The sequence below is a fragment of the Coloeus monedula genome, assembly GCF_965178545.1.
Source record: "Coloeus monedula genome assembly, chromosome: 9".
Classification (NCBI taxonomy): Eukaryota; Metazoa; Chordata; class Aves; order Passeriformes; family Corvidae; genus Coloeus; species Coloeus monedula.
The window spans coordinates 22,806,704-22,818,528 of NC_138789.1; the positions used below are offsets into that span (position 1 = coordinate 22,806,704).

At 43.4% G+C, this 11,825-nt stretch overlaps 1 protein-coding gene across 1 annotated transcript; it reads right to left on the reverse strand.

The window, feature by feature from the left end:
- Nucleotides 1-1,614: 1,614 nt before the first annotated feature.
- On the reverse strand, nucleotides 1,615-8,873 carry PRDX1 (peroxiredoxin 1). Its single transcript, XM_082286839.1, has 6 exons — nucleotides 8,800-8,873; nucleotides 5,936-6,052; nucleotides 4,946-5,099; nucleotides 4,558-4,680; nucleotides 3,582-3,712; nucleotides 1,615-1,993 (listed from the first exon to the last, which is right to left on the reverse strand). The coding sequence occupies exons 2-6, from the start codon at nucleotides 6,039-6,041 to the stop codon at nucleotides 1,908-1,910; spliced, it is 600 nt and encodes a 199-aa protein (XP_082142965.1). The 5' UTR covers nucleotides 6,042-6,052; nucleotides 8,800-8,873; the 3' UTR covers nucleotides 1,615-1,907.
- Nucleotides 8,874-11,825: the final 2,952 nt, after the last annotated feature.

An 11,825-nucleotide genomic window follows, 5' to 3' on the forward strand; every position in this document is an offset into this window, starting at 1 on the left:
CAGGAAAAATTTCTTCACTGAGAGGGTGGTTGGGCATTGAAACAAGGTGCCCATAGAAGTGGTGCAATTATCATCCAGGAAATATTAAAAAACCCATGTAGATGTGACACTTGAGGACAGAGTGAACATGGCTGTGCTGTTGTAACATTTGGGCTTGATGATCTCAGAGGTCTTTTCCCACATCAATGGTTCTGTGATGTAATGGCCCAGTTACATCAGGTGTAGCTTTACTTGTGAATAAGGGCAGAAGTCACTGGAGTCACATCATCAGGTTAAAGAGCCCCATTCCACAGATTTAGGCCATGCTAATATTGTACCCTCCAAGTAACTGCTGTAATCAATTTTACATTTCAAGGCTAATATAACAATAATAAAGGTAAGTTTTACATTAGCTTAGCCCTAACTTTACTCCTTTTCACTTGCTAGAAAAGTTTGATAACTTCTTACTCAGCCATACTTATTTAAATTAATTTTACTTTGAACCATATAAATGCTCCTGTTACTTATCAATGCCTTCCTGGGAAGCTGGCCTCATTTGTTATCTTGAGACTTTGGATTTTTTAAAAATTAAGCAAAAGTGATCCAGCTAAACATTATTTTCACATATCTTCATGGGCATTAGCTATTTTAGTTGTTATTGAAGTATTTGGTACTAAGGCTTCTGCCACATACTTTTTGCAGCTGTACAAAACAAGCTTACTACTCAAGACCTACAACTTTCACTTCTGAGTGACAGAAGTAGCCCTGGGCCTCAGCTTTGCTGCTGCTGACTTCAAGCAGGACAGAACTTGTTTACGACTTGAGCTGAAGATGGTTACAAGGTCTGGTAAGAGTTTAATCTTTACAGGTACATAAGGATCACAGGGTTTTAACTCCCTTACATTGTTAGGCAAGAGCTCATTACCCAGATCCTCAGCTCTGAAGTTCAGCACCGTCACAAGCCACCTTGAACTATGAAGCTCCACAGCAGTCACAGCTTTGGTATAACTTAAGGCCAGTCATGTGCTCTGAGTTTTACATAACCACTTGAAATACAAAGACGAAAGACAAGGCTGAGCACACCTGAGCAACAGATTTTATAATGCCACCCTTTTGATCTAAACCATATGACTACAAGCTAATGGATAACTGGCATATTACCACCCCCATGACATGTAGTGGGAGAGACTGGGGAAGAATGCTGTATATCCAAGGAAGTTTGCTTTCCAGAAAAGCCTAGTATTCCACTCCCATAGAGACAGCATTCAAACTCAATGTTGGATTCCCAGAAATTTAGCATACACAGTCAGTTTTGACTAAAGTAAATGCCAGAATGACTAAGTTGAGATGGTGCATGAAAAAGTTCCCCACCTTTGTCAGTCACATTATGCTCCAAGCAATACTACAGTGCCCAGAGCCTAAGCCAGACAGCCTGATCCTCTACCTAGCAGCAAAGTCATGAAGAGTGTGAGGAGTACTTTATTACTTCAACAGGATAACCAAGTCTTTTTCTCTCCATTCTAATGGTGCTGTGGTAAAACAGGACTCAAGATGCCTGCAGAGAGCTTTCAGAGGTGCAGCCTGCACTGCTCCCAGGTCTCCTGATGACTACATGCAAGAACAGTAGACAGTATGCTCTTTTCACAAGTTTAATAGAGTTACAAAAGGATACCACTGCTCTATGTAACACATGGCTAACCACAGACACGGCATTGTCACTAAGGTCAACAGGGCTTGATGTACAGATACTGATCGTTAGGATTTGCTATGAAGGTACTGTCAACAGGACAAACTTTCCTTCAAGTAAAAAAGTTACTGTTTTAACTACAACATGATCCCTTGACTCAGATGCAATGACTTAATCAAAGTTCAATAACTGATACTTGCTCTTTATGTAAGGCATACTAGTTTCCACTCAGGCTGAATGTTTATTTCTGCTTGGCGAAATACTCTTTACTCTTCTGAACATCAGGCTTGATTGTGTCACTCCCAGGCTTCCAGCCAGCTGGGCACACTGAAATGATAAGAATGTTTAAGTATTACTAGCTGCTCCTGCAGAACATGTTTTACACAATATTAAAGCAAAGTAGCAACTCAGAACATGCACAGATCTTTGCAACACAGAGACAGTGCATTCAGTGTCACATTATGCTCAGTTTGTTTTACTTGATTCTGTTTGTTTACTGGGACCCAAGTAAACCCAGTAAACAAAGAGTAACACCCAAGGAACCAGGTGTCTGCCCAGGCAACAGTGGGTCCTTTACACAAGCACCTCTCCCAGCCCCACTTAAAAGCTTCAGGGAAGTTTGACACCAAAGGTAACACTAACTGCAGCAGCTCAGGTCAGAAAGGCTCCTAACACCACACTACACTTATCTCCTTGGATCCAGCCAAGTCTGTATTCCCCTTATCTTTAATCCACCCTGGTCCAGCTCTCCAGATGAGTGGGGCAGGGGAAAAAGCGTTAAACTGTCACTGGTTCCCCTACATGGCTATCAAAAAGCCACCATGATGCAGAGGTTGCATGGTCTCAAACTTGCAGCAGCTCCTTGAGCAGCATTTTTTGGACAGTGTTCCTTGTTTACAGCCACGGAACGCTGGATGAGATGCTTGCTCCACTCAGGACTGACAATTTTAGCCACAGTGTGCTCAGCTTCTGAGTGTTGCTACACATCTTACTCTGGTCTGTCCTGATTTAGATGTGACTGCAGTCCTAAAGTTCTAAAGTAAAACCTTTTGCCAGGTTTTGACTACTCAAAGGCACAGTAAACCCCAAAAGGCTTAATTTGCATGACATGTGACTGCTCCATCATCAAATGTTTGGGATGTCTCCTCACATAACATGTTCATATGCCACAGTCACGAGAGCAGCTTATTTTAATAAAACCTGCCATTGATTTACCACTTCTGAAGCACATTAAATATGACCAGCAACAACACATGTCATTAGTTAATGACAACTGAAGACTACTAACACCTGCACAGCAATTTTGAGTTTCCATAACTTGGGTCTAACTTTTCATCTGCAGTGCTTTCTTTTTTTCTTTCGTTCCTGCAGAAAAGTCTCAAACACCTTATTACTCCTGAACTATGGGGACAGAGACTCTCACCCATTTTCTCCTCACTATATATTAACAAAAAGATCAGCAGACTTTCTGGAAATTTAAGTACTTTGTCTAAGAGACTGCTTAAAACACTACATTAGTACTGATGGTCTCAACCTACCAAGTCTGAGAGCAGAATCTAAACCATGCTTACCCCTTGCAGGCTAAGTTATTACATGTTCTTAATTCCTGTCTCAAGTATTTTCTGTGCCTAATTGAAAGAGACAACTGCTATGTGCTTGACAAGACATCCATCACCAAATTGATTTAAGTGAAATCTCAGCATGAGCAAGTACTCAATGGACAATTAATTGGAATAGGATAAAGCATTATTGTGTCCTACAACAAGCAGATTTATAGAACCAGCTGCATTTTAACAGGCACAATTACCTGTTGTCCACAGATTGATACATGTGCTATCTTTCAGTAACCCTTGATTTAACCTGCCTAGTTAATATTGTTCTTTAGAGAAAACATTAAATTAAAAAGCACTCTTACCTTCTCCATGTTTATCTGTAAACTGGAAGGCCTGGACAAGTCTGAGGGTTTCATCAACAGAACGGCCAACAGGAAGATCATTGATTGTAATCTGCCTCAAGATCCCCTTCTCATCAATTATGAACAGACCCCTAAAAACAAACAAAAAACAGCCCTGAAGTTAAGCACAGCTTTTGAAAGGCTGATTAGACTGACATGAGTTTCAAAAACTCAGGTTCAGTATTTGATTATGGCACCGTGCCATCCGGTATTACTGTGACCTCTTCCTAGAAACTAACACCTTGGTGTATGCACAGCAACGAGACAGTAGCAGCTGAAAGCCCACCAGGAACCAGGAGGGACAGGAGGCAAGTCGAAGAAGCAGAGACACAGGAGAGGAGTGCTTCCTATTTAAGGAAGATACTAGTAGGGGGAAAAAAAAAAAAAAAAAAAAAAAAAAAAAAAAAAAAGAAGAGAAACCCAAGGAAAAGGCAAATTCAAGGAGAGACATCCTCACATTAAAAAAAAAAACTCACTATACACTGTTCTCAAAAAAGACAACAAGCAACAGCTCATCAATCTTCCAGCATCAGGTTAAGAGTTAGCAGAAGTTCAGCTCCCTTAGCAACTTTTATGAACAGTCAACTAAAGACTTGGGGTTTAATTAATCTGTACTTTGATCACTAGACTAAATACCTGTAACCAGTTTCATGACTATGTAGGTCTTGCACTACCAATGTTTGCAGCTCACCTGCATGAGACTCCTGCCCTGTGCAGCAGGCAATCAAAGGGAAGCAGAATTTAACTTAAAAGCACAGGAAGCCTAAGCACCATGAAGAACCAAGGAGCGTCTGACAGCTTGCAGGAGTTTACACCTAGAACAGCCAACAGCTTTAGCTGCCTGCAGGTGTTCAAGTGCACACAAGCTCTGTGTTCATCTGACATGTCCATGTATTGCAACATAACTTTATCAGCTCGTTTACCTCTGGCACATTACCTGTATGCAATACCTTCGTCCTCCTTCAGCACTCCATACTCTTTGGCAATGGCACGTTTCGTGTCAGAAACCAGGGGGATTTTCATAGTGCCCAAACCCCCTTGTTTCTTAGGAGTGTTGACCCTAAAAGTAGAAAAGTTTACATGCTAAAAATATGGGCAGTTCAGAATGAAGGCTAAAGGTGCAAGAGAAGTTGATCCTTTCTGCAATATCATACTTAATCTGCCATGAGGCAACAAAAGAATGATGACCAGTATGCTCAGTTCTGTTCAGAAGCACCTGGCACTACCAATACTTAGCAAGTGCCTCTGAATACACTCAGGATTCAGTTCCTGCAAGAACTGAGGCCAGGCAGAACAGTCTGTTGGGTTAAAAGGCTGATTCTTACCAGGCAAGGTGACAGAAGTGAGAGTCAACAGAAGCTCCAATTACTTCACAGTTGATTTTCTTGAATTCATCAGCTCTGTCACTGTAGGCAATGATTTCAGTTGGACAGACAAAAGTGAAGTCCAGGGGGTAGAAGAAGAACACAACATATTTTCCTAGAAAAGCAGTACAACCAGTTAATCTATCTTAGTATTTTAAGAAAACACAAGCAAACAAAAAACCCCATCAAAACACCAGAACACAAGCAACCACCCACCTTAAAATCCTACCCAACTGAAGCCCCCAAACCCAGGATGTCAAATTTATCAGGGAATGCCTGAGTTTCCTGGGTCTACTCCCATAGGCCTGCCCCAAGTACACCTGTGGGTGTGCTACACCAGAAGACCCCATGGCTGATCCCTAACAGAGAAATGCCACAGATCTGAAAGGCTATCAGCCAAAGAGACATTTTAACTGAGTAGGTGAGTAGTGTATACCTATGCATCAACCTCATGCAGCCTGCAGCATCGTTAGAAATGTATTTCTAAAGCCATCAACGTGAGTACTTGATTACTTCAGGCTTTCCCTTTGCTTTTAGTTAAACTTTTTTTGGCAAAGCAAACATATTGCCAGCACTCTAGAGAAAGGGAGTTGGTTAGATTAAGGAATTTACTTTCCATTGACAAAGATGGGACATAAGATGTTGCTGTTCCACAGTCTGGAAATGTTACACCAGTCTCAGTATGATACACAGGGCAATGAGCCTGATGCAAGATAACAGCTTAGAGGAGTTTTATGCTCACTGGTAACAGTTGTCACAGCTGGGACATTCAGTCATGCTGCTGACAGCCTTCTAAGTATACTCCAGCCACCACTGCACAAGTTCTGATCTTTAGTCCACTGCCAAGTGGTCACTATTATTTCAAAACCAAATCAAGATGTATCTTCAGATATCCTCCACTCCTTCCTATGGCCAGACTACCTGTGTAATTAGAGAAGCACATGAACTCACCTCTGTAGTCAGAGAGTTTGATGTCTTTGAACTGTCCATCTGGCATTACAGCCGTGGCAGTAAAGTCAGGGGCTGGTTTTCCAATGAAAGCCTTTCCTGAAGACATCTTGATTTAACCTAGACAGGAGTTAACACCAATACAGTTTAGATGGTAGTACATTTGCACCTGGAAGTAAGGATTTATTCAAAGCATCTTATCAACCTAGATTGAACACCAAAGAGTTTATCAGCACTTGGTCTTGCAACAAGGCTTAAGTGTTAAATGAGTTTTGTCATCTGGGTAGTTGAGCCACTATAGAGATTGCCAGTCCTTCAAAATGTATAGTTCCTGGCCTCCTAAAGATACAGTAATGGTTATCTAACCAGTAACAGCTCAGAGTCTGGGAAAGGGCTCGCCTAGAGCTTTAGTACTCAGAAAGCCATCCCATTCCACTTGCTGGAGGAGTCGAAAGTCTCTTTTTTAGAACTTTCAATGAGAAGAACCTTGTTCAATTTTACAAGGGAATTTAAGACCTCAAACTTGATCTTCCTGTTGATTCTGAAAGAAAATAACTTCTGTTAATCTCCAGGGAACAGTGCTCTGCTTAACCACACTTTAACCTTTTGAACAATTCAACCCTTTTTGATTTGCAACCAGAAAGACTTGTGGTATACATGGAAATCCCATTCTATGTTAATTACAATTTCACCAAGTCTAAATCAGTACAGCCAGGTTGTTTCCCCTTTAAGTCTATTGAAAAAGAATAAAAGGGTACACCAGGACAAGAGAACTCTACTTCTGGCTGTCTGCCCCAAAAGCTTACCATCTGTAATACACCCTGTGCAGTATTTTTGCTCAGTCTGGGAATGCAGTATAACACTTTAGACTTCCAGAGCATAATCTTTCAAATAGGCAACTTTATAAACCTAATTTCTGCAGATCACAAAATATTCTTGAAAGTTATTTCACTTCATTCTACACACTGCAGCACTTGGAGATAAAAAAAACACCTCAAAGGTTAGCATGAGTCTCATGTTGCTAAGGAAAGCCAAGAGCCAAGGATTGTTCCAAGTTGTGCCTGCAAGGCACTAAGTCTAAAAAAGGTTGAGAACACCTCATTTCTTGGCTCCTTCCCGCTTGCCAGCCACTTTTTTCCTGGAGAACTAGCCCACAAGTGAAACATTTGAACCCGCAGAGGTGGGCCTTTTTAGCAACGGGTTTGCTTTTGAAAGTTTCTTTTGCACACCCTGACAGTAACGATCCACCTCTCAGTTTTCATTTTGAGAAGTGCCCACACATTCAGCATTTCTAACTGCCTTGTGCAACAAAGCTCTTTACCCTCATGTTCATCCAAGGGTTTTTAACTGCAGCAGACTGGGAGAGTGTGGTGGCCAGGATGCACTGAAGCAGCCCGGCAGGAGGACATCGAGAATCCTGTACCCAGAAAAGCAGCTGTGGCTCTCAAAGTGCAGTTCTGTAAGAGGGATGTGGGAACAGCCATTGCAGAGTATTTATCTGAGGTGCCTCCAACTAGTGAGTTTTATCTTATAAGCAAGAGCTGCTCGTCCTGGAGTGCACGACCCCACATTTTTATCACTGAATTACATTCTTTTCTGTTATCCAAGCTCAAGGTCATCCTTTTGCTCAGTACTATGCCAGCCCTTCTATACTTGTTCCATTAGCAATCCTCTGGAGTATTTCACTAGGTATTCAAGGTCAGACGGCTCTTTGATACTTCCACTTTCTAAACGACAAGTTATTGCCCCTTTTCTGGTAACATTAAAATCTTTTAATATTGGCAGGAGATATTGGTTGCCTCACACTGCAAGAGAGCCGTGTACTTTCCTTAGAGCACCCACTGTGACCTGCCAACCCCTCTGCTTTTCCGTGCGGGGTCAGCGCGTGTTCTGCTCGGATTTTTAGCCACAGCATTTCCTAACCCGCAGAGGAGCAGACCACAGAATCATTGCTACTTCCTTTCATTCTGGAGGAAAGTAGAATGACCACCGTAAATCAAACACATTCGAATCCGACCAGATCTTTGAGCATCTTTGTTGCTCATAGCCGCAGACGGCCTCAATTATCTTCAAACTGCAATTATAATTAGCCAGGCCTGCTCTCTTGAACGAGCAATTTCATACCTTTAGGGTGCCTTGAACACAAGCGAAAGGCAAAACACACCATCAGCCTCCCACACTCTGCCACCTTCAGACTGTCACAAAAACGCGGTCAGGCCACCGCAGCCGCGGTCGGAGGGCGATACCGAACCGCGGGGATCGCGCACGGACCGCGACACGCGTGGTGCCCGAGGGGCTCCGAGGCGACCCCCGAGCCTTGCCCCGCGCCCGGGCCGCCGCTACACCGCTCTGGGACAGGGGCACCCGCCCCCTGCACGTCCCCGAGCCGCATCCAGCGCTCCGGTTTGGGGTTTTTTAAGGCTTAGAAACGAGATGCTGCATCGCTCTCGGGGGAAGGGGCCGCTCGGCTCCCGGCAGGCGCCCTGCGCGCTCCCCCCGCGGGCCCTCCCCGCGGCTCCTCCCCGCGCAGCGCTGATAAAGGCCGGAGCGTTGGAAGGCTCTCCCCGCCAGAAAAACCCAAACCAAAACCAGGGGAAACTGAACACGGGGAGCAGGCGGCAGCCGCAGCAATGCGATCCTTCGGGAGCGGGACGCGGGGAGCAAGGGCTCGCTCGCCCTGCGCGCCTCGCTCAAGGGCGCATCTGCGCAGAAGGGGGAGGGGAAAGCAAACAAAAAACCCACCCAAAATAGTAACAAAAAAAGCACATAAAAATAAAACGAAATTTAAAAAAAAAAGAAAGAAAGAAAAAAAAAAAAAGAAGCACTGTGCAAAGCCCCCAGCGACCCCCGCGGCCCCGCACACTCACTCGGAACACCGACCCGGCCCGCACACACAACACCAGCAGCTCAGCACGAACTGCGGCAAGGCAGCCGCGCCGCCCCCTTTATAGGAGCGCGGATCTCGCGAGCGGACGCGGCGGGGAGGGCAGGGCGGCAGCGCCTGCAAGGGCAGCATGACTTGGCAGATCCGGGGCCATCGGGGTACGAATGAACGCAGATCATTCTCTAGAGAGGGTCCTGGGAGGTGCCGTGGAAATATCCAATGCCGCGGCTATAAACGATTTATGGGCTTGGTGCGAGAAGCGATTGCTTTTTTAGTGCCTTAATTGACCGAGCTATGATTATTAGAAGTCCTCAGAGGGTACGCAGGACTTGGAGGGAGAGTAAGGGATGACTGGCGTGTCATTTATGTGAATTAAGTGCTGTCCATTGACAGAAGTAAAACGAAACCTCCCACGAACAGAGCAATGTGTGTTCACAGTGTTACAGAGGTGCGGTGTCGAATCTCCATCCTCTCCCTCTGCACTGCCCACTGCCCCCTCTCCCTGATCTCTCGTTCCCAAGGCTTTCACTGATTCTTCTCCATCAATGGGAACACTGATCCAAGTCATGCAAGTCAGCAAAAGAAAGGTGAAAACTAAATTTAAAGTCTAATCTTTGAGCTTCAGTGGCAGGATGGAAACCCTTGGAAGATACAGTTACTTCAGGGAGTTTTGCATCATTCAGGACTGAAGCTGCTGTGAGGGACGTTTAACCTCAGTGATTCCTCACAAGCATTGTCTTTGAATCCAAGAGCGAACAAGCAGTCTGGTACTTTTTGAGGGCCAAATTCTGAATTTAAATGTGAAAGCTTTATTAAATAATGAATATTTAGGGCCATTAAGCCATATCAAGGACAAAAACGCTAGCTTTTGTTAAAAGTGATAAATGTGTTACCAACTGATTTTTACTTGTCTGTTTTGCAGTTTACAGTTGTGTTTCTTATACCTGTTAAAACTTGATTATAAATTGTAATGAGGAGGAAACCACAAAGGATTAACAAACTTTAAATGTTTATAATCAAGATCACTGTGTAGTGTTGCTGGGTGACCATACCCACGTGGTGGTTCACCCAGAGATGAGTCCTTTTGGGACTGGATTAAATCAACCCTTAAATAATGAAAGCAAATAACATGCATATGTGTACTTAGGAAAAAAACTGCACTCACTTTCATGCAACTAATTTATCTACTTCTATTTCTATTGCTATAGCATGCTTAATCTTTTTACAGGAAGAAGTTTGCTACTTTCTTAACATCAGTATTGTCATGAGAATTAAGGTCCATATATTGAGACATGTATGTACCTCCCCATCACCTCAGGCCAATGAACCTGTGAACAGATTAACCCCTGAAAGGTCAGGCAGTCCTAATTAAAACCTCTAGAACAATGTAGTCCCTGCAACTCTGGCATGTTTACCAATGGACAGAGCAGTAATGACTTTCACATGGTTTCTGACTCCTTTAGTGCCTGTTATGCTCATTTCTCAAACTTTCAGATGCACACTATACCCAGTATGGTCTGCAGTTTGTTCCAGGCTTGTGCTGTAAGCATTGCCTTTCCATTCATATGTCCATGGCCTCATTAATTTTGATTAATTTCTGAGCTTTTCTTTCCAGACATCAGTTTTTGAAGGTTTTGGAATAATAAATTGTCAGGGCCACTCCTTGTTCAGTGAGCACCTGCGTTTCTGTAGCCTTTTTCAATTTTTAGATGTAAGATGCTACTTAGATTAAAACAATTATGTTTTCCAGGAAAGAAAGGGCACATCTACCCCAGCAGGTGCTGGAAGGATGGAGTTCTCTCCCCACCTCTCTTCTCCACACAGCAGTGTAACTGTGGTGTAGTGTTCTGTTAAAACAGCTGCCAGACAGGATCAGCTTGTACCTGATTAGCATGGAGCATCAGAGCCCAGGGCAGCCTCTCTGCACCCATCCACACAGACAGGGACACACTAAGTACTTCATCTATCAAGAAGAGGAACCAGCAGGCCCTGCAGTGCCAGAGTGCTGAAACCACCCAAACTGGGAGACAAGCTAGCTTTTACATCCATCATTTTGATCACAGTATCTCCCATGTATCTTGCTTGGGAATGGGCCCCTGATGTGAAAAACAAATGCCCTGCTGTGTGTAAAAAGAAAGGCAAAGAAATGGGACCTGTTTCAGAACATCACAACACATTTGGGTTTCCATACATTACAGAATGGTTTTGTGTAAGTGTATCAAAGATTTCCAGAGTAAGATAAACTTAGTTGGAACAGTAATGGATTTGGCAACACTGTGCATGCCCCTGGAGCACACAGCAGAGGTGGTCCCTGCATACCCTCAAAAGCCAGTACATTGGGACAGCCCCACACATTCCCTGTGGAGTTCATCACTGCATGTGCCAAAAGCCCACTGAGTCCTGAATGTACCAAACCTCCTACGTACACATGGTACTACCATGGGGACAGACAGAGTGGAGTCCTGGCCATGTGGGGACAATTTAGCTTAATGTATGCAGAAAGTCAGCTGAAAAGTCAACAACTGACAAGTTCCCAAGCCATGGGGCATTTATGCACTAGCAAGTAGTGCACAATCACTTTAATGAAAACAACTGCATGTCATTAAATATACAATGCACAGACTTGCTTTCCTTGTTTGAATCAAATGAAGACCATATTTCTAGGTCAAAATATCTTGCATTACCTCTTCCTTCTCTGCATATCTTTTATTTTTTCAATTAGCAAGCTATTACTGTATCTTTGGATAATCACTGCCTTTTGATGACAAAATATTTTAGTCATCCTTACCTTTTCTCTTTTGCTCCCTATTCCATTACTGGAGGCTGAGGTTTGTTGAAGTTTTTATATGTGAGATTTGTATAAGTCAAGCATCTTTTTTTGCTTGAATATTGTGGATTTTCAAATGGATGTGTGCTTGACAGGGTCTCCATAAAAATAAATTAATCTCTGCAGTGATTCCTCCCCTTTTATTCTTTCATTTCCTACTTCCTGTTACTCATAATTGTTGT

Coding starts and splice junctions, on each gene's coding strand:
- PRDX1 (XM_082286839.1), bottom strand. CDS start 6,041: ATGTCTTCAGGAAAGGCTTTCATTGGAAAACCAGCCCCTGACTTTACT. Junction 3,713..4,557: donor GACGAAGGTATTGCATACAG/GTAATGTGCCAG, acceptor GTTTGTTTTTAG/GGGTCTGTTCATAATTGATG. Junction 1,994..3,581: donor TACAGATAAACATGGAGAAG/GTAAGAGTGCTT, acceptor TTATCATTTCAG/TGTGCCCAGCTGGCTGGAAG.